The sequence below is a fragment of the Podarcis raffonei genome, chromosome 9 (assembly GCF_027172205.1).
Source record: "Podarcis raffonei isolate rPodRaf1 chromosome 9, rPodRaf1.pri, whole genome shotgun sequence".
NCBI lineage: Eukaryota > Metazoa > Chordata > Lepidosauria > Squamata > Lacertidae > Podarcis > Podarcis raffonei.
In genome coordinates, this window is record NC_070610.1 from 27,551,087 (window position 1) to 27,578,604 (window position 27,518).

The 27,518-nt window shown below is 43.2% G+C and overlaps 1 protein-coding gene across 1 annotated transcript; it reads left to right on the forward strand.

The window, feature by feature from the left end:
- On the forward strand, positions 1 to 27,255 carry USP46 (ubiquitin specific peptidase 46). Its single transcript, XM_053404437.1, has 9 exons — positions 1 to 159; positions 11,909 to 11,989; positions 14,725 to 14,938; positions 16,543 to 16,772; positions 20,962 to 21,038; positions 23,669 to 23,752; positions 24,118 to 24,315; positions 25,436 to 25,514; positions 26,954 to 27,255. The coding sequence occupies exons 1-9, from the start codon at positions 124 to 126 to the stop codon at positions 27,053 to 27,055; spliced, it is 1,101 nt and encodes a 366-aa protein (XP_053260412.1). The 5' UTR covers positions 1 to 123; the 3' UTR covers positions 27,056 to 27,255.
- Positions 27,256 to 27,518: the final 263 nt, after the last annotated feature.

The window sequence follows — 27,518 nt, forward strand, 5'->3', positions numbered from 1 at the left end:
CCCCCCCCCCCGCGCCGCCTCTCCCTGCTCCTCCCGGCCTCTTCCCGATCCTCCCCAGCCATGAACATTCCGGTTTTCACCTCATAAAGATGGCGGTGCGGGATCACTGCAACCTTTAGACTCATGACTGTCAGAAACATCGCCTCCATTTGTAATATGGTGAGTATTACTTGCTCGGCCTGGCTGGGGGCGGGAGGGGCGCACGGGGCGGGGGAGAGAGCCGCACAATCCTCCCCCGCACCCACTAAAAACACACACACACTCTTCCGGCTCCCCACCCCCTACAACCCACCCAGTTATGGGGAGATCGGAATCCACAGAAAGGTGCGTGCAGAGAGGGCAAGGTTCCACCTCCCCCCCCCCGCCGCGAATTGGTTGCCAGAGTTTCAGGCTTGCAATCCTGGGCCACACTGAACTCGGGAATAAAAGGCCCACTGCAGCCCAGTAGGACTTGCTCCCAAGTAATCCCTCCCCAGGATCGGGGCCATTTTGGAAGGAGGAGCTGCCGAAGTCTGGAAATGCAGGCGATCTCTCTGCTGACCCGGTGGGCGGGGTGCTGGAGGTGGGCATCCGAACCATGTGTGGGGAGGAGGGGGGCGTCCTTGAAAGTTTGCACAGTGTTGCTTTTTTTTTTTTTGCACAGGAGAATACCGGTTGTACAGTGCTAGGTGCGGATGAGCCAGGGATCTGAATAACTGGGTTTTGGAAACAAGGAAGGAATTGTTTTTTTTCCAGCGTGCAAACATGTTGGGCAGGTTCAAACATGAACATGTGATTTCCGTCTGGGCAGTGCTAGTCCCTCAAGGAAGCATGTGCTCCAAAAGGAACTGGTCCAAATGAGAGTTGTTTAAGCTTCTGTGAATAAGCCTAGCTAAGAGATGTGGCCTTCAACCTGCCTCTCTTTTGGGTGAAATGAATAAATCAGGAGTTAGATGCAGGGCTTTGATCAGTTTTGCTATTCTTGGCTTAGAAATTTAGTTAACCATGAGGTTTCTGCATTAAACTTCTTGACCTAATGTGTCAACATTTTCCAAACATTTTTCTCCTTTGTAAATTGGCAGCTAGGTGATAAAAAAGTGTTATTTATCGGGTGGAGGAGAGACAATGCAAACTAGTTGAATTGCAATATTTTGCAGGGTGTGGGCAAGTCCCCGCCCCGCAAAGGGTGAAAAGTCACTAGGTCCAGTGAGTCATCGCCTTGTGTGTCTGTAGGTAACAAATTGTGTGAAAAACAACTACCTAGATCTTACTTGCTGTACCAGTGTGTACATGCTTAGACTGGAGGGCATCAATAGCTAGGGAAAGAGGTAGTGGTAAAAACCACTCCTTAAGAAACCCTCCCTGCTCTCAGAAAATCTAAGTAACTACCATCAGTTGCTAATCCCCCCTTCTTGGGCAAGGTTCTTGAGCGGGTGGTCACAGATGAGATCCAGGCACTCTTGGAGGAAACCCATTTTCTAGATTAATTTCTGTTGGGACTTAGGCCCGGTTTTGGCACTGAAACTGCTTTGGTCGCCCTGTATGATGAGCTCTTGTCAGGAGAGAGAGACAAGAGAAATGTGTCCTTGTTAATTCTCCTTGACCCCCTACTGGCTTTCAATACCATTGCCCATGGTTTCCTTCTGGAGTTTGAGTGGCTGGCACCCCTTTGCAGTGGTTCCAGTCCCACTTGGATGGCTGTTTCCAGAGGGTGATGCTTGGGGAACGTTCTTCGGCCCTGTGGAACCCTCATTGTGGCCTCAGGGCCAGTGCTGTTTTGCTAGAAAAAGAGGTGCCAGAACTCACCGTGAATACTTCCCTTGTTCTCTTATAATGGCAATGACACTCAACTGAGAGATGCCGGAACTGAATTCTGGTGAGTTCTGGGCCAAAAAAAAGCTCTGCTCAATTTATCCCCTATCAGCATGAGCCCTCTGAGTGGGGTTATCTGGAGTTTTGGAGCACATGGTCAGCAATCTCTTGATGACACACAGATCTACTTCTCCTTTACATCTACAGCTGTGGCATGGATGTGTTGGAACATTGCCTTGCCTCGGTAATGGACTGGATGAGAGCCAACTGAGGCACTGTTAGTGGGTGGTTCCCTTGACTGTATGGATGGGAGGTTGCCTTCTATTGATGGGGTTACACTCTCTGAAGGAGTGGGTACATAGCTTGGGGGTCCTCCTGGATCCTTTGCTGTCGCTTGAGGCTCAGGCGGCCTCAGTGGCATGGAGTGCCTTCCATCAACTTTGGCTGGTGGCCCAGCTGTGGCCCTGTCTGGACAGGGATAGCCTAACCTCAGTTGTCTATGCTCTGATAACCTCTAGGTTAGATTACTGCAATGTGTTAGATGTGTGGCTGCCTCTGAAGACAGTTCGGAAACTTCACCTGGTGCAGAATTCGGCAGCCAGGTTGCTCACCGAAGCAAGATGGTGTGTGAATATTACACCGATCCTGGCCCGACTGCACCGGCTGTCAGTTAGTTTCCAGGCCCAATTCACAGTGTTGGTTTTGACTGATACAGCCTTGAACTGCTCAAGGATCACCTCCTCATTTGTGGAATGCTCTCCCCTGGGACGTTCATCTGGCACCTTTGTTATACATCTTTAGGCACCAGGCAAAAATGTTCCTCTTCAACCAGGCCTTTGGCTGATGAACAGTCTATGGCCTTTAAAATATGTTTGGGGTTGTTATGGGTTGGTTTTGTTCTTGTACTTATTATGTACTTTATGGTTTTATTCTGTATTTTTATGCCGTGAACTGCCATGGGATCTTTGGTATATATAATAATAATAATATAATATGAGAGCACATCACAAAATATGACGATGGACCAGCCTTGTGGTCAGAACACATGCTTATAACAGGAAGTGTAAGACCTGAGTCCTCAAGCTGATTCCTTCATTGCTTGCTCATTGAAGTCAAAAGGGGTTCTGAAAATGTGGGGCTTGGAGCAGCCTGTATTTCATTTCTGCTTTGGTTTCTTCCTTTTGTGACAGAACTTGTGTGTGCTGTTAAGCAGTAAGCTGGTCTGGTTTCCTTGCCTTTAATTTGGAAGATACTCAAGATGCAGTAGTAGGACAGGTTCTGAGACTCGCACAAAACACACACACACACACACACACACACACACCACTTGCCTAGAAGGACCAATTTACTTTCTTATTTTGACAATTAAGTGACTCACGGTTGCATAAACATATACCAAAAAAATGTGATTTGGGAAATAGAACGACGATAATAAACGTTCTGCCCTTCTCCTTAGTGGCCAAAATCTACCTTTCAACAACAGAGGCTTGCAGCACCTCCAAGACTAAAAGTACTCCAAAGTTAATTCCTAAAGCTGAAATCCTATATACCGTAAGCTTGCTTGGGATAAGTCCCACTGTACTCAATAACCCTTTCCCTTCGAGTAGACATGTATAGGATTTCATTGTAACATATTTATTAGGGCATTACTTTTCATGTACTAGCTAGAGTCTGCATTACCAGATACATACATGAAGTGTTATCCTCAGTTGACTGGTGTTGTGTGTGTGTGTGTGTGTTATTGTTGACATTTTATTATATTATCATCCTTTCATCTGAAGGTTCCAGGGTGGATTACAGCATACAAAAATACAATAAAACTAAAATAGCAATAAACATCAACAAGCTCGCCCTTAAAAGGGTAATTCCATACATGTATATATAGAGAGAGAGAGAGAAAATTTGTAAACTTGTGTGTCCAAATGGCAAAAAAAAAGCAGTTTGTGACAATTCTGTGTAAAGCTGTAGGTAAGCAAAGTGATCTTTGCAACAACAGTAATTGGTGCTGTGATCTAAACCACAGAGCCTAGGACTTGCCGATCAGAAGGTTAGCGGTTCGAATCCCTGCAACGGGGTGAGCTCCCGTTGCTCAGTCCCAGCTCCTGCCAACCTAACAGTTCAAAAGCACATCAAAGTGCAAGTAGATAAATAGGTACCGCGCCGGCGGGAAGGTAAATGGCGTTTCCGTGCGCTGCTCTGGTTTGCCAAAAGCGGCTTAGTCATGCTGGCCACATGATCCAGAAGCTGTCTGCAGACAAACGCCGGCTCCCTTGGCCTATAGAGAGAGATGAGCGCCGCAACCCCAGGGTTGTCCGCAACTGGACTTAACAGTCAGGGGTCCCTTTACCTTTTCACATAGCAATGTGGGTTGAATCCACGTGGCCCCTTCCAACTCTACAATTCTGAGCAGGGGCTCTGTCTACTGAAGTGTGTGAGAAACTGCTTGGGGAGATGCAGGCTTTTTATCCAGTACCTAGTCCTGAAATGGGTTTTGTGTATGTTTCACAGCCTATCCCTGAGCGTAGCCAGGACTTTTTTGGGGGGGTCAGGCAGATGCCACATGATTCGCCAGTGAGTTAAGTATTTCTATTGTTTTACTTGAATTGGAGGGGGCAGCTGCCCCCTGCACCCCCCATGGCTACGCCCATGAGGCCATCTGCATGTTCAGCAAATGTCCATAGTGCAGCCTTCCTAGAGCTGTAAAATGCGTGTGGAGGATTACATGTTTGAATGATTCCCCCCATTTAACCATTCTTTTCTGTGTTAGTGAAAAGGCAGTCAGCATAACATGGGTGGTTTGTTTTTGTGTGTGTTTTTTTTTGCTTCCCTTCATGTGCCGTTTGATGATTCTGTAGTTGGAAGAGCAATAACAGAGACTCCTTTCTTCCTTTGAAGCGGTAGGAAGCTGCCTTGAAACAGTAGGGGGGCACAGAGAAATTCCTCACAGTGCAGAAACATTCTTGGGATTTCTTTGTTGGGGGCAAACAAAAATCAGGCCTGCCTGTTTGGGTCCCATGGAAGCTCTTGTCCCCCATCCTCACTTTCAGCCTCAATTACAAAAAGCTCCATGGCTCTACTGCCCCCCTGCCACAAACAAAGCAAAACAACAACAACAACATCCCAGACATGAGAGAAGGCTTTGCCACTGCTCTGCGTGTGTCGCAACAGAACAATGGGCTTTGATGAGTTGGAACAGAGACTAAATGGGGCAGAGCAATGGCTTTTATATTGTACAGTATGCCACATCCCTCACTGCCCTCCATCCAGACAAGCAATAGGATTTCTCAGAGTTCAAGGACATATTCCAGACAGGCAGAAGCACTCAAGGAAGGCTGGTGCAGGGCTTGATTCAAGAGGATTTGTGGCCTGGAGAAAGTCCCAAGGATCTGTGTTTTCTCCATCCCTGGGATAAAAATTAAAATAAAATTACATAAAAAACAAAAATAATGCCGGGAGCCAAATCTGACTGCTGGGGCTTTTGATTGCCTGTTTAGGGCCGCAAAATGTTTAGTCAAAATGTTTGCTTCATTAATTTGTATTTAAGGAGAGGTGGGGAAATTGGCTTTGACTGTGGCATTTGAAACTGGAGTGTACTGTTTTTGTTCCTATGTTTCGTATTTTTGTGTTTGTATATTGCAAACCACCCTGTGATTGTTGGAGGAAGGGCGGTATGGAAATTTAATAAATAAAAATATTAAGAATAAAAGGAAGTATCCAAGTACAATATCTGAAGCCATTCCTCAGAACATCTTTCTGTTTTAGTTTATATCCCTCCTTATTTTCAGGTTCTTGCAAGAGCAGCTAGATTCAGTCACTATTTTCCCTCCTTGCGGTGAGCCTGCATGTCCCTTGCTGCTGATGTCGTATGCGCCGTTCATCAGTGGTGGACAATGGAGCCTTCCTATAACGTAATGCACCTCTCAGCCTGTGGGGTTTTGACCTTCCTGGGGTCACTTGCAAGGCTGTTTGAGAGTCATGAGCACTATTCCCTCCTCTTTCTTGCCAATATTTTGTTGAAATGAGTTTTCTCAGTTGCCTCCATTGTCAGAAACAGCCATACAGAGAACTGTGCTGAGGTCCCCAGGCACACCCAGCTTAAAAGATTGAGAATTCCTGGAATAAGCGACACTATTTAAGAAACCATGTTTTGACTGGGAGGAAAGAATCCTGGACTCTCCTATTGATTTTTGTTTTGTTTCACTTGGAAACATTATGTTATCATGTGCCCCTGAAATGAATACTGTAAATTGAGAATTAACGCTGGGGAATTAGACATATCGAATTTGGTTTGTCAGAGCAACCAGAAGGTTCCTTGTTTTGTTACCAGTGGTTGCTGGAAGATGATCATTTTTACAAGAGCGAATCCTCATGATGGAGAGCATTTAGACCACTCCTGAAATGGCAGAATTTATTCGGACTCTTGTGGGGATATAAGGATGAAGCTTCTAATTCTGACAAGTAAATAAATAAATCTATTTTCCAGTATATTAAATAGAAAGCAGGTCCGCCCCCACCAAAAAGAAAGGATCCTTCATGTCAAGGATATTGGAGCTCATCCAGACTTTCTTTTGCACCATGCTTTCCAGGCACAGGTTTGTGAGAGCTTTGTGTCTGAGCAGTTTTGTTGTCTCTGGGAAAACCTGTGTTTTACTGCTGAATCACAGCAAATGGCAATTCACAGAAAACCTGGTTGTTGTTTGTTCTGATTCAGCAGTAAAATATGGGTTTTCCCAAAGAAAGTGCCAACACACAGAGAGAGAAAGAGAGAGAGAGAGAGAGAGAGAGAGAGAGAGAGAGAGAGAGAGTGAGCGAGCTCTGAAATGCAACTTTAAAGCCTAGACCTGCATCCTGAGTCAAAGCAACAGTATTTTGTGCCTGGGCTCCGAACTAGATGGATCATTACAAAAGGTGAGGGCTTTGGGGATTTTTTAAAATATAAAGCTGAAAGGCTAAAGAAAGAAAGAAAGAAAAAATTGTTTCTCCTGCGACCCAGGGACATTTATCCACCAACTAGGAAACCCAACAGCACATAGAACTTGCAGTGTTGCACTAATTGGAAAGAGGAAGGATGCACAACAGGAGTTTTGGGATGTGATGCAGTAGTGAAGTAGGGAGAGCCAGGCTAAGATGTGTACAATTTATGGGGAGGCCTCTGGCCTCATTGCATGTCACCAACTGGATAAAGGAGGCAAGGAAGGCCTGGGCCATTTAAATTCATTCTAGGTTCCTTTGGGAGTCCAGATTTTGAAATAGTTGGGAAAAGAAAAAGGACGAAGATAGGCCTCTCCCAAATACAGCAGCCAGACCTGGTGTTTGGTGCCAGCTTTAGAAATACTCGAGTCATCAAACTTAGTTGTATTTACTTTTGATATCTTTGAATCCTGTGGCTAGGTCAAGTGATAACTCCATGAAAATGTTTCCAGCATGAGGAAGAGTTAGCATGCTAGCGCTCTGGCCAGCATGCTATGGAAATTGGACACACTGAGGGTGTGGCAAAGTTCAATTTTACTTTTGTGCATTTGGTGTAGTTCCATTTATATGGGCTCCTTGAGAATGCTAGAAGAACAGGGACTGGTTTTGGCAGAGGGGTTTGTTATGTTGTAGGAGGATTTCAACATGTGTCACTTCCATCTCACAGCCTGCTCCCTCCTTTTATCTGTGGTCCTTCAGTACTCCTTGATGAGTTCCACTCTTTCATAGGTGCTGTTCCCCTTTTTATATCTTGCTGTGTTGCTAGCCGCTCCCTTTTCCAGTGCCCTGGTTTTGCTTGTCTCGTGGTTGTTGGTTGTGGGACTCCAGCCACTAAGGACTTGCTTCTTGTGACAAGTATTCTGGTTTCGCCAGGTAGATGGGGCTAGCCCTGACTTTCAAAAACAATATCAGTGATATGTGGGGCAGCAGCTGGAGCAATAGATTTCCTGTGCGTGATGTGTTTGTTCACATTCTCAAAGGATATACACTGATTTGAAAAGCAACAATGCTAAAACCCCCCACATAATATAACTCTCAATGCAATTTCTCTACAGCACCCTCTGGTGTCACACTTTTATAAGACATTTTAATGTTTTAATTGACCAGTGTAAAGGTAAAGGGACCCCTGACCATTTGGTCCAGTCATGACTGACTCTAGGGTTGCGGCGCTCATCTCACTTTATTGGCCGAGGGAGCCAGCGTACAGCTTCCAGGTCATGTGGCCAGCATGTCTAAGCCGCTTCTGGTGAACCAGAGCAGCGCACGGTTCCTTCTGGAAAGTTTGCAGACAAAGCTTATGTGAGTTTGGACTAATTGACCAGTGTAGGTTAGTCCAAACTCACGTAAGCTTTGTTTGCAAACTTTCCAGAAGGAAAACCAATAAGCAGTTGGGTGGCAATTGTGGAATCTTTTTCCACAGTTTCTAGTCATGATGGCAAGGGTGATCCCTTGCATGTTGATGACGTCTGAAGTGGAGGACATGGTTCTGTCCCTGCTTGTTCTATGTGCAGAAACTGATCAGTCTGACAATTGAATTTTAGGGTGTGCTGTTGGCATCCATCTGTCTTGAGAGACAATGTATAGACACCATCCATTTATCCTGGAAACTGTAGTTCACCCCTCAGAGATCTGTAATTCCTAGCACCCTTAAACTACAGTTCCTAGGAAGTTTCTTTGTGGGTAGGGAGCATTTTAAATGTATGGTGTGCATGCAGTCTAAGTTTGATAAAAGCAATGCACCAGTGTCTTCCACTGCACCTGAGGACAGTAGGTGAACTTAGGGGACAAAGAGCAGGCCTGCTCTACCTTCCAAAATCCTATCACTGTCCTCTGCCTTCCAGAATCTGCCACCTGAGGCAGCCACCTTATTCTGCCTAATGGTAGGGTTGGCCCTACATGATAGTTACATGGAACCTTTGAGTTTGGAGGCTGCATGCCACTGGATACCAGCTGATGGGAACAACTGGGAGCAACAGTGGAAGAGAGCTATTGCCCTGTTGGCCACTGTGGGATTCTGGACTAGATGTGCTTTTTGGGGTTGGACTAGATTACCCTCGGGGTCCCGTCCAACTCTGCAATTCTATGATCCGGTGGCTTTTCTGATGTTCTTGTGATGGGTTGTCACTTTCCCCACAAATCCTCTGCAGCACATTTCTCTGCATCACTCATAATCTTCCAGTTCAGCAGCTTTAGACTCTTTAAGTTAAGTGGTTGCTGCAGTTCAGCTGCAGAGGGAGAGAAAGAGAGAGAGAGGGAGAGAGAAAAGGAAAGAGAGTGATTGCTGCCATATATAATCTTCTCCACCTGCAGTAATCTGGCTTTTCTTCCCACACTTCATTCCTCCCTGGGATTCTGAACAATAGCTAAAATTATCTGTTTTGAGTTTGGTGCCAAATTTCAACATGTCATAATAGCTCCTGATGCTGTCGCACACATTATAGCAACTTGAGATGCCAATTTGTTTCCAATGCTTGTCAATCCCTGCAATGAGAATCTGTGACTTGAATAAATCCCTCCAAAGATTGTGATTCTGTGTTGTATACTTCTGGGCATTATTATTATTATTATTATTATTATTATTATTATTATTATTAAAACCCCATCTTTGAAACTTTTAGAATTTTGCAGTTACAGGGTTGACAGGATGCTAGTTTTTGTAGAAAAAGGAACTGAATGGGTGGACTTCAGTACGTACTTGAGCACCAAGGACAGAGTTATAGGTGCAGTCTATAGGTCTGGAAATAGCAAGCCTGTTCAGAAGCAGTAGGGGGGGGGAATCGATTCCTTGCACTATACATCTACACTGCAATTATTATTATTATTATTTATTAAATTTGTATACTGCCCTACCCTGCAGGTCTCAGGGCAGTTACAACATAAAAACACAATATTAAAAAATTACATAATACAGTGGTACCTCAGGTTAAGTACTTAATTTGTTCCGGAGGTCCGTTCTTAACCTGAAACTGTTCTTAACCTGAAGCACTATTTCTGGGTTAGCAGAGTCTGTAACCTGAAGCGTATGTAACCCGAGGTACCACTGTAAAGTACATAATAAAAGTACATAATAAAAGCATAATAAGTACATAATAAAAACAAAAACAGCCCAATAACCCCCCTCCCCAACCCATTTTGAAAGCCCATTGGATGTCAATCAGCCAAAGAGAGAAATTTTGAAAACACATGACTAATGAATAAGCTGCTGGAGAATGAGTGTAGGCATGTGTACACAAACTGTGTGTGTGTGTGTGTTAGAGAGAGAGACAGAGCGACAGAGAGAAAGAGAATATGAAAACTTCGCAAATAGAAACTGACAATGTAAACCTCAACAAGGGAATAGAATGACAAGTAGCTGCAGGGGAAGAAAAGCAGCCACTCACAATTGTAAGAGAGATCACAAAAGTGGGAGAAAAGGACCTGACCTACATCTTTGTATTTAGCAAGTTAGCAAATGACATCAGTGAGAGAAGAGGGTCTCTGTGAAATGGTTTATTTTAAGACATAAATCTGTCAGATGGTTTACAGGCTAGTGAAACCAGTCATACACAAAGCAGCCACAAGGCCTGTGCACAAAGCATCCTATACTTTCAGGCAAATGCTTTCTTGCATAAAAAGAAACATTTCCAGTGCTGATAGACACTTGGTAAGGGACACAGGAATCTAGACCACAAAGAACTTTATAGGGTACCAACAACAACATAAATTTGGTGCAAGAAATAACAAGAAGCCAGTACAGCTGCTGCAAAATGACAAATACAATTTAGCATGAAGTTTTGTTGCTCTGCACCTGAGCTACGGATTTCTCCTTCTGAAGTCTTCAGGACCATTCCTATGTATAGAGACCAAACTACATGTAATGCTAAATGGCTATGAGTATTCTATATGCATGTCCTTTATTCTTTAAGCTGCCAGGTTGCCTGACCATGGTGTGTTTAGGGAAGACAATTTACGTAATCTCTTCCCTCCCATAGTTTTGTTTCATAGATAAACACTTTCAAAATCAGTAATCCTGGTACACTTTGCAGCAATGGAAAGTTAGGTCACTTGGACTCTGGGAATGCTTTTCCTTTTTCAGGGCTGATGGCAGCATGATGGATGTGTTGGATAAAAAAAACCCTTTCACCTGATCCTCCCTGTGATATAATTTGAAATACAGATTGATAGTAGCTCAGCTCCTGGGCAACTGGAGTCACCCACAATGCATTGTCTGCCTTTCCTTTGCCCTCTTCAAGAAAGGCTCAGGTGTCTTGGGGAACTGAGGTGTTCTGTGTGCCTGACGAAATTCAATACAGCCCTTTGTTTTCAATGGGAACGGCTGGGACGGGATATGCAAAAACATCTGCAGCCTAAGGTTCAAAAATAGGGAAAGTGTTCCGGCGCATGAAACTTTAAAAAAGAACCAAACCCAAATGCTTGTGACTTTTATTACTAGCTGCCAACTGCAAGCAAGTTGATTTACATTTCAAGCCTACAAGCTCTCCGCAATTATCTCTTCTGATTTTCATTCAGCCGTTCCAGCTCTCTGAAAGCATTTATTTTGCTGGGGAAAAATCAAAGTCGTTTGCATTCATCCAAGCGAGAGAGAAAACATTGCTCTGGTTCCTCTCTCCCAACCCCTGCAAATCAGGCAAATAGAAGGGCTGATAAGGAAATGTTAGATTAGATTGCAGAAATGGATAAAATCAAATAACATTGAAAAAGCCCTGGGGAGGGCCTGTTTATTTTTGTATATTGCTCTGTCTGGGAACCAGATGATGACAGGTTAATGGATGTGGAGTGAGAGATTTCTTTGGCCAACCATTCCCATGTCATGTGTTGGAAAGAATGGATCCTGTGCTCTGTTTCCAATTTAAAATCAATGGGGCTTGCATATGCTTCTTGGCATGCTGGATAACAGCCCTTTTCTCTTAACAAGCATTTTCAATGGGATGTTGGGTTTTCACAGAGTTCATGGCAGCCTCATGTCATTGGCTGAGCAGCGCCTGGGCCGTAAGTATTCGGAAATGTCTAAAACACTTCAGACAATCCATTTGGCACAGCTTTGGGGGAGGGCAGCAGGAAGTGACCTAACCTTTCAGGATATTTCTCAGGCTTGTGTCATATTTTAACCTGGAACTAAAATAACTGGCTGTTTCCTTTTCCCTAGGGCACCAATGCCTCTGCTCTGGAAAAAGACATTGGGCCAGAGCAATTTCCAATCAATGAACACTACTTTGGACTGGTCAATGTAAGTATTACTGCTGCGGTGTCAGTTTCTGAAAACGTATTTTATGACTTGCCCTGTCGCACCTCGGAGTACTGTCTAGAGGTGGAGATGTGTCCTCCATTTTGCTACACCACCCTCCACCCCCCACCTGCTGGGTTAGACTCCCATGTTGCCCCACAGCAGTGGAAAGGGCTATGGGAGGAACAGGTTGAGAGAATATGTAGCTTTTGCAGCACTGGTAGAACATCAGGAGAAGAGCATAAGAGGAGCGCTGTTGGACCAGATTGACTAATTCAGCAGGTCTAAAGGGCAACCTGGGTGCAGCCTGGTGTGAATGGTATATTCTCCATGCCTGGGGCTGCCTGGTTGTTGTTGGTGACCTGTGACAGGGCCTTTTCAGTGGTGGTTCCTCATTTGTGGGATGCCCTCCTTAGTGAGGTGCAACTGTCTGCATCATTATTAGCTTTCAGGAGGAATCTGAAACCTTCTTGCTAACCTAGGCATTTGGTGGCTGCAGAATAATTTTCCTGGTGACCCTGACATCACTGGATGAAAATTTGTTTTTATTTGTAATTGTTTTTAGAATGTTTTAACTGCTTTTGGAATGTTTTTTTTTAAAATGTGGATGTGTTTGCTGCTTAGAGAGGAAGGGCAGTTAAAAATCCTATCAATCAAATGCAGTTGGGTTGTTATTATGAACCTTACCCTGAGCAGCAGTACAGACCCTGACTCAACATACCAACCCAGACCCTAATATCACAGTTTGGTCTCAGCCAGACCCTGTCAGCCAGAGACCCCTGGGATTTCTGGAGACAGCAACAACTAAGCCTAAACTTTCTGAGGAACTGGTGCTCTTGACCCCAAAGACCTCCACTCCCATGTCTGGCAGGCAATGAACTTGGTGTTGGGGTGGAGTGCTCGCTCCAGGTCAAATGTCTGCCTCTTTAAGGCCTTCTACATTACCAGGAAGGGGCAGAACATGCAAAGAGTAATATTTCCCAAGAAGGATAAAAGCCTTCCATCCAGTTTTAGACTTGTTGAGAGTAAGTTGCTCACTTGAAGTTTTCCAGTGGTCAGTAATTCTACACTGTGTTGTGGACTATATTCTGGCCCGTGGGCTTCTGCTTGAGGTCAGGATAGGACGCAGGTGTGGGCAGGTGCACCCACGTGTTCTGTGTACAATAGATCAGGACATTCTTTCATGTGAGTCCCCCTGATTTGTGGTCATTGATCAGATGATCTGCCCCCAAGTGCACAGGTATGGATAGTATGCCAGGTGCGCAGGAAGGAGAAACTACATGTGCCTCTCTGTGTGCTGAGCCAGTACATCATCCGAACTAGCCCACTTTTACCATGTTGACCATACTCTAAGTAAAATAGCATTTGTAAAGGTCCAGCCACCCTGTTTTGAAGAAGGAAGCGAGTTCTGCGTGTGAAGCATGCATTTATGCCTTATCATAATAGGTTTTTAAAATACATATATATATATATATATTCAGGTGGAGGTCATGCATGGTAAAGGGCTCTCTGGGTCACAGACAAAAGTTATTTTGATGAGTGCTTTGACTACCGATTTTGGGAACTTCTAGAATAGTAACACTGGGCCCCTCCAGGTGTGCCTTTTATTATTCCTTTATTTATGCTCGTGATGGAAATGGGACAGTTTTATGCAATTGTACTTTCAATGCTGTTTGCACCTGGAAAAACATTGGAATAGACGTCCCATTTCATTTCCAGTCAGTGCGTGTCCTGTAGCTTCCTGCTGAAACACTGTAACATTTTATTCCACAAGTGTTCCAAGAGAGGTGGTGGGTGTCCCTTTGTGCTTTAATGAAATATAGTGAAATCCAGTAATACAGTAATACTGGAAGAGCATTGTGAAACAGCTATGAAGCAGAATGATGTGTGGATGGTCCAGTAAAAACCTAGCACTAATGCACTATTACTACATCAATTATGTGTTGCAGAATACAGAAAGCTTGCAACTTACATGCATTTAACTTGTGCACATTCAGCTTTACATGCATGGCTAATAATAATAGTGATGATGATGATAGCAGAAAGGGTGCAGGGCTCCGAGAGCCTTCTGGCAGTTCCCTCCCTGCAAGAAGTGAGGTTACACAGAACCAGGGAGAGGGCCTTCTCGGTAGTGGCTCCCACCCTGTGGAACACCCTCCCATCAGATGTCAAGGAAAACAACTATCTGACTTTAGAAGAAATCTGAAGGCAGCCCTGTTTAGGGAAGTTTTTAATGTTTGATGTTTTATTGTATTTTTTATTTTGGGAGCCACCCAACAGAATAATAATAATAATAATAATAATAATAATAATATTCCAGGAAAATTGAGTTTGGCAGTCCCGCCTGTCATTGAACCTAATGGGTTTTGACTATACATGATTTTGGCTTTAGGCACAACCCCTGAAGTGTAACCCCTGCATATGTTGCGGACTTACTGTGAACCCACAAAAAAGCACCAAGTCTGAAGGGGCCCACTGTTTTTAAAACCGTGTTACGCCTGACACCAGAACAAAACTGAAGAAGCCTGTTTTAGCATTACGTAATTTTTATTCCTAGCTAAAGAGTAATACTTTGAAGCTCCACATACAGACCTGTTGACCTACATTCAAGCTACAGTTATAGATTTCTCCTCTTCTACCGAGAGGAGAAAATACCGAGGCAAGGGAGATAGGATATTGGGTGTTACACTAAGCTGCACTTCATTGTCCACTCTCCCGTCCCCACTTATATTTTGCAGTTTGGAAACACGTGCTACTGCAACTCCGTCCTGCAAGCCCTGTATTTCTGCCGGCCCTTTCGGGAAAATGTGCTGTCCTACAAGGCCCAGCAGAAAAAGAAGGAAAACCTCCTGACTTGCCTTGCGGACCTTTTCCACAGTATTGCCACACAGAAGAAGAAAGTTGGAGTGATTCCACCCAAAAAGTTCATCTCGAGGTTACGAAAGGAGAATGGCAAGTATAGACTCGCACATCCTTTCAGACCACGGCCCTGATCCCAAACCGTTCTGGAAGGCTCCCGAGAGAGGAGAGGAGGGAGGAGTGGATGTCCTCTCAGATATGCCTATGCTTTCTGGTCAGTTCTGCTGTCCAGTCCTCTGCGTCACCTCGAGACAGAGGCCAGAGAAAGGAGTAGAGACAGTCACAGCCCCCGTGAGACCCAGTCCTTCCCTGTTGAGGACAGAGGCAGAAGTCAGAACAGGCGTACCTTGGAAGTCAAACGGAATCCATTCTGGAAGTCCATTCGACTTTCAAAGCCTTCGGAAACCAAAGCACGGCTTCTGATTGGCTGCAGGAAGCTCCTGCAGTCAATCGGAAGCCCCGTCAGATGTTTGGCTTCCAAAAAATAGTTCGCAAACTGGAACAGTCACTTCCTGGTTTGTGATGTTTGGGAGCTGAAACGTTCGAGAACCAAGCTGTTTGAAAACCAAGGAATTGCACAAAACAAATGAAATACTGTGAAAATCCCTGAAACAAGAAGTAATCGACTATAAATATTATCTTGTGGAAATCAACTAAATAATAAAAATCAAAAAGCTGAAGGAAAAAATTAGAAAAACCTAAAATAGAACAAAGCCTTAATGGGATGCCGGCTACAAACCTCGTTTCACTGAACTATTCAGTTTCCGCAGAAGGAAATAGAAAAATCATAAACTTTAAATGACCAAAATTCAAACAGGGGTAGAATCCCAAAAATTCTGGCGTATTATAATCCTAGCTCGACCTAGATAAAGCAAAGTGCAGTGTTAAAGGATTGAGGACTCAAAAGTACAGTTTCTAATACTGAATTTACAAAAAAGGTTTATCTTGTATTCCTTTCTTTGAATTTGTGCCACTTAGGTTTTTAAACCTTTTTGTAAAAGCAGCACTAGAATTTTCACAGTTGAGTCCTTAACCCTTTATTATGGTGCTTTGCTTTCTTCAAATTGAGCTTTGTTTAAAACTTGCTATTTAGGTTTTCAAACCTTTTTTTGTAAATTCAGTATTAGAAACTACAATCTTCCTTGCTACACTGCTCAGTGAAAGAGGGGGAGATGCAATTCAGAGGGTGAGGTGGATACTTCTTCAAGGGTTCCTCCTTGCCTGCTTGTGTGCTCTCTCTGGGCAGTCTTGCTGGGCCCAGATTCACCCTGTCACACCAGAAGGTGAGTGAGGGGGCAGAGGCAGAAATAACCACCAAGGGAAACAACAGGTGAGCAATCAGATGCCCTGGTGGCTGCATGGACCACACATGGGCAAGCAAGTGAAGGCAGCCCTGTGCTGACTGTCCTCTCAGGCTGTGGGGAGGAGCTGCTGCTTAAATACAGTGGTACCTCGGGTTACATACACTTCAGGTTACAGACTCTGCTAACCCAGAAATAGTGCTTCAGGTTAAGAACTTTGCTTCAGGTTGAGAACAGAAATCGTGCTCCGGCGGTGCAGCAGCAGCAGGAGGCCCCATTAGCTAAAGTGGTGCTTCAGGTTAAGAACAGTTTCAGGTTAAGAACGGACCTCCGGAATGAATTAAGTACTTAACCCGACGTACCATTGTATATGCCTTCCTCCTGTTTTTTCTACAGATCTCTTTGACAACTACATGCAACAAGACGCCCATGAGTTTTTAAACTACTTACTGAATACCGTCGCCGACATTCTGCAAGAGGAGAAGAAGCAGGAAAAGCAAAACGGCAAACTGAAAAACGGCAACATGAACGAAGCGGAAGAGAACAACAAGCAAGAACTCACCTGGGTGCATGAGATTTTTCAGGGAACGCTGACTAACGAAACGAGATGCTTGAACTGTGAAACTGTAAGCACTGGGTTTGTTGGTGTTTTCCTGATAATAGTTAGATTACTTTATAGCAGCTTGTAGAGCTAAATATGTCGCTTTATGAAGCCGTTCAAGAAATATGAGTGTTTCTATGGAGTAAAGCAGCTATTGTCTATGTATATTTATTTGGGGCTTTTGATAACTTTGGTTAATCGCCCCCCCACCGTGTTGAATCTTCTTTAGACAAGGACAAATTATTCCCCAACCTTGTCTCTTTGCATACAAATATGGGAAGCTGAATAATACTGAGTCAGACCATCTAGTTCAATATTGTCTGCACTGAATGGCAGTGGTTGTGCAGGATTTCAGTCAGGAATCTTTCCCAGCTCTAACTGGGGGTGTCAGGATTTGAACCTGGGACTTCTGCATGCAGAGCAGATGATCTACATGTAAGCTTTGGTCCTTCCCCATAAGAGAGCCCCACATGTGACATATTGCATCTTAAGGTATTGTAAATGTGTACATGTTTTCACTGAGGGATAATTTGAGTTTGGAGCAGCTCCAGGAATTACTTGTGCCAAAAGAAGAATGAGGTTACCCTTCTCCAAACTTCTGATATCCCCTTTTTCCTGAAACTGAATTGGAGGCACACATCACTCTTAAACCTCAGTTTGCATGGGCCAATCTATGTTCTTAGGTTGGTACTCTAGTGTGTTTGAAGTTCCCAACAGAATTTTTTTCCCATGGGGGTGAGAACTGAACAGGATTGCATTGTGGTGAGGAGAGGGTCTAATCAGGGTTTCCCAAACTTGGCTCTCCAGCTGTTTTTGGACCGCAACTCCCATCATCCCTAGCTATCAGGACCAGTAGTAAGGGATGATGGGAATTGTAGTCCAAAATCAGCTGCAGACTCAAGTTTGGCAAACCATAGGTAAAGGGTAAAGGGACCCCTGACCATTAGGTCCAGTCGTGACCGACTCTGGGGTTGTGGAGCTCATCTCGCTTTATTGGCCAAGGGAGCCGGCATACAGCTTCTGGGTCATGTGGCCAGCATGACCAAGCCGCTTCTGGAGAACTAGAGCAGTGCACGGAAACACCGTTTACCTTCCCGCCGGAGTGGTACCTATTTATCTACTTGCACTTTGACGTGCTTTCAAACTGCTAGGTTGGCAGGAGCAGGGACCGAGCAACGGGGGCTCACCCCATCACAGGGATTCGAACCACCAACCTTCTGATCGGCAAGTCCTAGGCTCTGTGGTTTAACCCACAGCGCCACCTGCGTCCCTTGGCAAATCATGGTCTAACGCTAATGCACCAATCCAGATGACCTCATCACACAAACTGCTATTACATTGTTAAGGTTCCAGGTTTCTGTCACTAATGGAAATTTGTTGGGGGGCCGTCTGGATCAAGGCTGTGCTGCAGGGTGGGGGGGAAGGATTAGACCCATTTCTCCAGCATTGCAGCCCTAATCCAAGTTGGGGTGTGTGAAGAGAGCCGTGGTTGGGCACTCTAAATGCAGAGTTGCAGCAGAACAAGCTTAGCCTTGGGAAAGACTTACCAGAGCTCGAAAGAACCCACCTCTGTGACAGCCACTGTGCTAGATGTGCCTCCCAGACTTGGGCACAGACAGAGCCCAGGGTGTGCTCTGAAGGTACATGGGAGGGAACCCCACATCTGCCCCCTTGCATTCCACAATGGAAGGCACCCTTCTGTATCCCAGAGGCAGTGGTTCGGTTAGATAATTTTAGACTTAGTTGTCTTGGCTTAGATAATCTTGTAGATGGTAATGCACATTACTTCAAAATACAGTAAGCCGTCACTGCAATGTTTGCTGGGCCGCCCTGCTCATTCTGTGGAGTGGTCCTTGAACGTTTGCCCTCAAGTCCTGCCCTGTTTGTGCCTTCCTCAGATAGCAAGCCAGAATTATCCGACTAGGCTAAAGTCCTGCTGAATCAGTGACTCATGCAGTAAGGCGTTGAGTAGGTACTTTGAGTGAGTAGTTCAGATTCCCCGGAGCTCCTAATGATGGAATTCATTAATTTTTTCCTCGATCAGTAGCGGGCCTGTCGTCGCACACTAGTGTGCCCTGGAAAACAGTTTGGTCATTAGTGGATTAGATAAAGGCAATCTCTTATAATTGCACCGCTAATATTGTATCGTGCCGTTTTGTGCTTCAACTTTTTGATGAGGGCATATTAGGACCATTTATGTAACAGTGTGCAAGTCAAAGGCCATTGTGGCCTTTTTTATATTCACTGTTGCGGCATCCCTGTGAAGTCATCACTCTTATTCATATCTTAGAAATAGGGTGAGAAACAGAATGTGTGATTGAGGAGGCAGGGAGGTTCACACGAGAGTTGGGATTTGGATGGATCTGGGCCTCTTAGGTGGAGCCTGAGAGCAGCCCTTTTTTCCAGGTTGACTGGCTTACCCCTCAACCTGAAAAACAGTCAGAAATATGACATCGTCTGAATTGTCATTGTCAGATTTGGGGCAAGGTAAATCTTGACTGAGATATACTTCTATGCGCAGTTTAGCTTTTTTGGATTAAGTTGCATGCTGTGCTAAAGGATACTAGGTGAGAAAGAGAGAGCCCTGGATCCAGATTCCATATGTCAACACATAATTACTGTATTTATGAGATTTTGCCATAATCAGTTTCTTGAAATAAGCAAATATCCTTATTTTATTCTTTCAATATAAAGTAGTTACGAGGTATTATTTCTGCTGTGTGTAACAAGCAATGTTTGTTGTTTGAAGCAGTCTATTTCTCCCCTTCAAACAGGGGAAAATGGGTCTAGTGGCAGCAGTATAAGCAAACGTACAAAAGGGATTGTATTCTCATACCCATGTTCAAAGTGACTCATATAATGGGTTTCAGCAGGACAAACTCTGGAATGAAAAACTTTCATCCCACAAATCTCTTCCCCGCAGTTGAGCTTGTATCTATAGTTCCTAAGCTTAATAAAAACTCAACTAAACTTGTGTGGTTATAGTTTTGCTGATGCCAGTGACATTATGTAAACACAAGCATTTCTTAAAGCACCTTGCAATATGAGGAAGAGAATCTGTAACTGGATCAAAGCAATGGCACTAGAGAGTAGGGATCCACATTTAGGTCTAATCTACTTATAACAGTACTCACAACTCAGAGAAATTGAAGAGAGAGACTTTTAAAACAGCCATAGCTTGGGCCAATTATACCAGATGAGGCTGGTAGGGAGCCCCAGTGTATTGGAAAGGGTCTTTGGAGCATTGGTTGTGAGAGGTCCAGTAGGAATTTCTCTACCTCAGCAGGTCCAGAGTTAGAGGTTCCCTTTCCTGGATAAGCACGTAGCAGCAGTGCTGGAGTTTATGCAGACTCCTCTTTTTGGAGAAGGGGGATTGTGGTTTTATAACTTATAGGACTGATTGTTGCACTGCCCCTTACTGGGGAGCACCACCGAGAGCAACTCTGAAGACAACTCTGAAGCTGCAATTGCTACAGAATGTTTGCTCTCCCGACAGGCCCAGGGAAGTAAGGTCATATGCAACTGATATTGCAGGCCTCTTCTGCTCAGTTCAAGGTGCTGGTGCTTATCTTTGCAATATTTCACAACCTGTGGCCAACATCCTATAGAAAAGTCTTTGACAACTGGCTAGGGTCAATGGAAATTGTAGTCTGAAACCACAGGAGAGCACCAGGTTGGCAGAACCTGCTATAGATGGCCTCTCAAAATATGAAGTTCAGTACACTGTCTGGGCTCTTCAGGAAGGCTGGAGAGGAAGGGGGAATGCTATACTCAATACGGGTGTAACAATTATGCTAAAACAAACCTTAGTCGGCAAAAAAGCCACACACCCTCAAATCACAGTTTCATGACATTGTATCCAGTCCTTAACTACGGTGAAGGCATTTCTGTAACCATAGTTACAGAAGACAAACCATGCTTAGGTATCCCATCTTAGAGCTGCAAGAGATTAATATGCCTCCTTTTCCCAAACTACTTTCAAAGACAGGACCATTCAGCTCCGCAACTTGAACCTGAACTTTTTAATAACTTGTTTTGGTGTACTCATCTGCCCCACTGCTTAATTCTTTCTGCAATGTTGGCATCTTCTTCTAGGTTTTGATGTTGTGCTGACATAATGGTAGGCATTTGCTCTGCTGGTGCAGCTAGCCTTAGGATCAAGCTGTTGCTTGTGCAGTGCCCAGAAATATTATTGCCTCCTATTTTTGTTGCAGGTTAGCAGCAAAGATGAAGATTTCCTCGATCTCTCTGTTGATGTGGAGCAGAACACATCGATTACTCATTGCTTAAGGTAAATGAGCGGCTGCAGAAATGTGTGTTGGAAAAAAAGTGGGAGCAGGTTTTTGCTGTCTGATCATTTTAGATTAGTGGGATTTGAAAGGAAGAGCAGCATGAGGGTTATGGTATGATATGGCATAAATCAAATCAAGAAATATAAATGGAACTTTTTTTTGGAAAGTAGAAATACAAATCGATCCTGCTGCAATTGAATATTCAGGAAGAAACTACAGCTTTTCAATCTTTCGATTGCTTACTGCAGGGAGGTTCCACTGAAGGCAGCAGATTTACTCTGGAGCAAATAGCTTGAGAATGGTGTGCATGCATGCATAACATGTACTTCCTGGGAAAGTAATCTACCATCTGTCAATCAAAGGGCTTACTGATGAATAATATGGAGCATTTATCCCAAGTATTAGAAAACTTTATTTATCACAGCAGTTAATCTGAAAGAAGTCGTTAAGCATCCATTAGGTCCCACTGAATTAAATACAACTTTGAATTTAGATTTACCAGAGTTATACTGAACTAAGAGTGCAATTTAACACATCTTTCTGAGTTCAGAACCTCCTCAAGGCTTGTTATCAGTTGGGTCCAAGACTTAACAATACTTGGAAGACAAAAATCCCCCTTTGCCTGCCTGTGCATGTGTGTGTGTGTGTGTGTGTGTGTGTGCGCGCGCACAAGTTCTATCCCAAATGCTTATACATTTGTACCTTGGAAGTCGAACGGAAGGGAAGGGAAAGGAGAATGTTAGCCGCTTTGAGACTCCTTCGGGTAGTGATAAAGCGGGATATCAAATCCAAACTCTCTTCTCTCTTCTCTCTCTCTTGTTTACTTCTTAAATTTCCCTCTTGTCCTTCTTCCCAAATGGGCCCTGCGAAGCCAACACCAAAGTAGCAAAACGATATGAACGAAAATAAAATATTTGAAACATTTAAAATAATCCAAAATTTGGGGTGTTTTTTTTTAACCAATCATGAGCATATAAAAAAATGTACAAGAGTCAAAAACCCTCAAAGCTAATAATTTCAAGGTTGCCAGGAGCAACATCATTCATCCATCACATGCCTGGATAAACAGGAAGTGCCCTCCAGGTGTGCCTGCATCTTTTTTTTTGGAGACATGCTATGGCATAAATGACAACGATATGGATCTGTTATCTTCACTTCAATGTTATGGCCCCTTCTATTTTGAACGTGATGCATTCTGGTGGCAAAATGTGTACTTTTTCCTGTTTCATGTGTTTTTATTACTGTTTTAAATTAAAATTAAAATTTACAAATTGCTTTGCAAGCTCACCTTTTCACCTCTACAGTGGTACCTCTAGTTATGAACTTAATTCGTTCTGGAGGTCCATTCTTAACCTGAAATTGTTCTTAACTAGAGGCATGCTTTTGCTAATGGGGTCTCTTGCTGCCGCTGTGCTGCCGGCGCACAATTTCCATTCTCATCCTTGGGCAAAGTTCTCAACTCGAGGTAACTCTTCCAGGTTAGCGGAGTTTGTAAGCTGAAGTGTTTGTAACCTGAGGCGTTTGTAACTTGAGGTACCACTGCATTAAGATTTTGGATTCACTGTAGTTAACCCCTTTTAAGAGTACGAGCTCTTAACATAGAGTGACTTCAAAACATGTCTGCTCGCATGTGCAATGGAAATGAACCTTTAGCTGGCAGGTTTCCCAAGTGTATTTTGGAAATTATAATTGCCATGTTTGAGAACAGAAATGGCATTGTCTGACCTTAATTGTATAAACAGTGTTGAGCTGGAAAGAGAAATAAGTAAACAGGAGCTATTTCAGAGGCAATAGCTCAATTAGTCTTGCTTCCCTTTAATACTACAGCAAACTCTCCTTCCTCTTAGTTATCGTTGAAAGAAAAAGCCCTTTTGTGTTTAAGCCTCCAAACATAGTTCTTTTCCTCTGGGCATCAGTGCTGGCATTAAAAGAGGAATTCATAAAATAACACAATAAATTATGTATCAATTATTTTTATTTCCATGAGGAGTTGAAAAGGCCAGCTGGTTCTGTCAGTTTACCTCTCTATTTTTTTTCTTAGAAAAGCATTTGCCCCATGAATAAACCAACACCTCCAGCATATTTCTGTCTAAGAATAGTTTATATGTCTAGCTTTTATCCAGAAATTAGAAGTTTTATTTTAGCTAGGTCAAAATGAAGTAATCTGTCATCTGTTGAATGTAAAACAAGCATTTCTTATGCCTGTGAAAACCACGCTTCAATGAAATTTGAAGGGCAGAATGAGTGCCCATCTGTACTATACATTTAAAGCAGCACCACAGGACTTTAAAGAGGCCTGCTTTCCCTCAAAGAATTTTGGGAACTGTAGTGCGTTACAGGTTCTCAGAGGTGTTGGGAGATCCCTATTCCCCTCACAAAACTATAATTCCCAGAGTTCCCTGGAAAGAGGGATTGAGAATCATAGCTCAGTGAGAAGACTAGGGCGTCTCCTAACACTCTCAGGGCCCTTAACAGTTCCCAAGTAAGGCGATCCTGCAAGTATATTCTCTCTGACCACTGTGTTTGAGTTACAGTCAAACAACTGTACAATATTTTGCAACCAGCTCAGGGGGCATTTGGGAGGGGAAGTATGAAACTGTGAGCACTGTTCCCTCCGTTGATTTTTCAGAGACTTCAGCAACACAGAAACATTGTGCAGCGAACAAAAGTACTACTGTGAGACTTGCTGCAGCAAACAAGAGGCACAGAAAAGGTAAGCAAAGCACCTTGTGGCCTGGTCCCAGGGAGGCTAGTATAAATTTTAAAGCTGAAATAAAACGAATTCTTCCTGCTTTCAGTTCTGCAAAAAACAGTAACAGAGGTGTGCCTATGTGGGAACACCGTATCAAGAATAGGGACCTGTTTATAAATAGAATGGGCACTTATTAATTTTACATTTTTATTATGGATATCATGGACTCCCTTTTGTGTGTATTTAAAGTATTAGACTGTTGTTGTTTTGTTTTTAAAAATAGCTTTTATAACAAATAATTGCGGGTTGCTTTTTTCCCTTTGGAAGAAAAAACAAAACCTGCACAGGTTCTGTTCTTATCCAGTGATATTATTTTGACTTCATAGGATGAGGGTCAAAAAGCTGCCAATGATCCTTGCATTGCACCTGAAGAGATTTAAATACATGGAGCAGTTACATCGGTATACCAAGCTCTCTTACCGCGTGGTATTTCCTCTCGAGCTGCGTCTCTTCAACACATCCGGGGATGCTATCAACTTGGATCGCATGTATGACTTGGTGGCTGTAGTAGTGCATTGTGGCAGGTAAGCAGCATTCTCCTTCATTTATAAACTCTAACACGAACCCCAAAGATCCTATCCAGCAAATGATTTAAGTGCGCTGGACAGTTCTGAACACCGTTGGGCATTTAATGTTCTCCCTTCAGCATTATTAGAGGGCACATATCATGACATCCCAGTGGAACAGAGATGGTGTCCATGTAATTCTGATGGGATTGTGTCCATTTGGCATGTTCTTCTATATTGTCTGCTGTATCGTGATACCCGAAGAGTATGTTTTATGGCAACGAGGATAAGACAGGCTGCAGTGACAGTGATGGTCGATGAATGAGTACTGATGTTAAACTCTGGAACATAGATTTTAACTGAAGGAGTGCTATTTTTAATGCAAATAAGTTTAAAGGGAATTTTTAATTTCATCTACTGCATCCGCCCCTTGGCGTGGATGCAGTGTGAGATGCTGTTGTAAATTCTGCTGTCTGACTGTGGTCAGATTGATGCTTTAATGAAGCATCAATCTGACCACAGTCAAGATTGATGCTTCATTAAAGAAAATAAATCCTGTGCAGAAGAAGTAGTATAATTTCCTTTAGTCAGTTCTTTTTTCTAAAAAAAATGTCTAGCAGTACTCTCATTTTCCTACTCATTTTGAAATACTGCCCCTCAATGAGGCCAAACTTAGATTCACACAATGTTTAGGGATATGTGTACCCCCAGAAAAAAGCACTGCCTTTAGTATTCAGGAGTGCCTGTCAGTTTGGAAACAAAACAGGGCCACCTAAAAATAAGGGTTTCTGCACCCAAAAATGTGGTTTCTACACATTTGGGGTACTATCTAGGTATTCTGGTGTATATAAGCTTGTAAATTAAATTATTATTATTATTACCCAAATGGCATAACAAGCACATATAAACTACCTTGATTGAAAGTCATAATGTTAAGATATCAGTTGAAACAGAGATGGAAAATAAATTGGATGTGGGAGAAGATGGAATTCACCTGTTCAAGCCTCAACATCTTATAGACAATACCCTGGAGGGGAGAATTATAGTTGCAGGGAATGCAACCTTTATGTGTAGAAGGTTGACTCAGTTGTGTCCTTATTTTTTTTTTTTAAATTTAATGGTGTTTCTTTTCTTTTAGTGGACCTAATCGTGGACATTATATTACCATTGTGAAAAGTCATGGCTTTTGGCTATTGTTTGATGATGACATTGTAGAGGTCAGTATACTTGTTTCTGGGATGTGGCTTATAGCTTGAAGGTTAGTGCCCCACCCCATATAAGAGCAAGCCCCCAATACTGGAAAGCATAAAAACCAATGGGACTTATGCAAGGATCCTAATTTTTAATTACCCTCAGGTGTTCATTGCAGCCTAATCTACATATGCAACAGAGCAAGATGGCAGAATGGATGGAATCCCCTCCGGGTGTAAACAGAGGATTCTGTTTTTAATTTTCTCCCTACTTAAAAAACCTCTCCATCAATAGAAAACCAACACAGCAGCCCTGAGATAGAACCCTTTTCTCTGATATACTGTGGAAGGAATTCAATGTAGCACCTTGCCATTTGTTCCATTGGCACAAGCTTTTTTGTTTGCCGGATTGAATTATCCCCCCATTCCTCCCTCCACACACTGTTTTGGTGGGTTCTCCTGACCCCCACAAGCTAATTTTAGTTGCATATAGCATAATCAGCCCAAGAGAAAATGGGGGGGGGGGAATACAAGTAGAATAATAACCAGTTACCTGCTTCATAAATGGAACATCATCGCAAACAATGATTCTTTCTTGCTCTGCCCCCCAGTGTTTCTTGAAGACCTTTTCATGCCAACGGCCTACTCAGTTGTTTAAACTTTTTCAAGATGAGCCAGTCATTTGTGTGATTATTTTATATTGTGTTTATGGTATTTTATGTGTTGTTGCACCTGTGTATTTTGCTGTACACAAGCCTATTATTTTATATGGAGGGGTTGATCTGTAAATATTTTTGAACAAATAAATAAAATCTCCCACAAGCTTGAGTAAAGGGCACACCATAGATTTGAAAAATAATAATGACGGTTGATACAGAAGGGCCCTGCTGTGACAGAATGCAAAATATATTTGAACCAAGTAGCTGTAACCTGAAGGCAGCTAGGATTACCTAGGCCTTTAGCTATCTGTACTTGGTTGGTTTATGTTTGCATACGCAGTTGTATCACATAGCCTACCTGCTCATTGTCTTGGTAAAAGGATTAGAGGCGCTTGCTCCCCAAAGAAATTGTAGTCAGTAATAAGTTGAACAAAAGGTCTATATGTGAAGATAGAGGGGGCTTGGATGGAATAAAGTTAATTGATGTTCTTTCTCAATTGGACAATGCAAAATAAATATGCCCCACAAAAAGTTTGTATTGCAAGTCACTCCAACCACAAACAGGAGAAAGATCTCAGCTGTCTGCAGCTATTGCAGTAACTTGCCAGCCTCTGTGCATTTAAAAGGTAAGTTTATCTCTAAGTGTTGCATGAATTGAGAGTTTGGAAGGAGCTGGACAACTATTTTGCCACCTTGTCTAAATTTCTAACAGAATTTTCCCTTGGGCAAAGCCTATTTGTTTTGATATTGTTACATCCATTTCCTTAATTTTTCTCCGTTAACATTTTGATTGTTTTACCTTTGCAGAAAATAGATGCGCAGGCTATTGAAGAATTTTATGGTCTGACCTCTGATATATCTAAAAATTCAGAATCTGGATATATTTTATTTTATCAGTCAAGAGAGTGACTTGGGAAGACACTTGACTTTTTCCACCCCGAGAGGAGAAACTGACCAACACTGTTAACTGACTTCCATGTAGACTCATCCAATACAGTATGACAGTGATAAGCTCATGCCGAAATTGTGAACTAAGACTCTCCATCTTTGACTGGAAGATCTTTTTTTCTTTAGTCTGAATCTCATTAACTACTGCAAGAACAAATTTATACAGCTCGTGTTCATTTGCTGAATCCTGCTGAACTGAGGTATAATGTGGCATAGATGTTTGCACCACCACTAAGGACCATTTGTTCTCTGTTTCTAAAGAACCATTCCTTTAGGCTAGTGGTTTTCAGACCATGTTTTGAGGAACCTTGGGATTCCTGAGATGCCTGTCAGGGGTTCCTCAATGAGAAGATGCAATAGTAATGGTAGACACCCATCCCTTAATGGCAGCTTGCCTGCAGCTACCAATCTTCACCTGTAAAGG

What these genes read in the sequence shown, in the direction of transcription:
- USP46 (XM_053404437.1), top strand. Translation starts at nt 124, where the DNA reads ATGACTGTCAGAAACATCGCCTCCATTTGTAATATG. An exon ending in GAGGTTACGAAAGGAGAATG is followed by an intron (nt 14,939 to 16,542) that starts GCAAGTATAGAC and finishes TTTTTTCTACAG; the next exon opens with ATCTCTTTGACAACTACATG. An exon ending in TTGATGATGACATTGTAGAG is followed by an intron (nt 25,515 to 26,953) that starts GTCAGTATACTT and finishes TTACCTTTGCAG; the next exon opens with AAAATAGATGCGCAGGCTAT.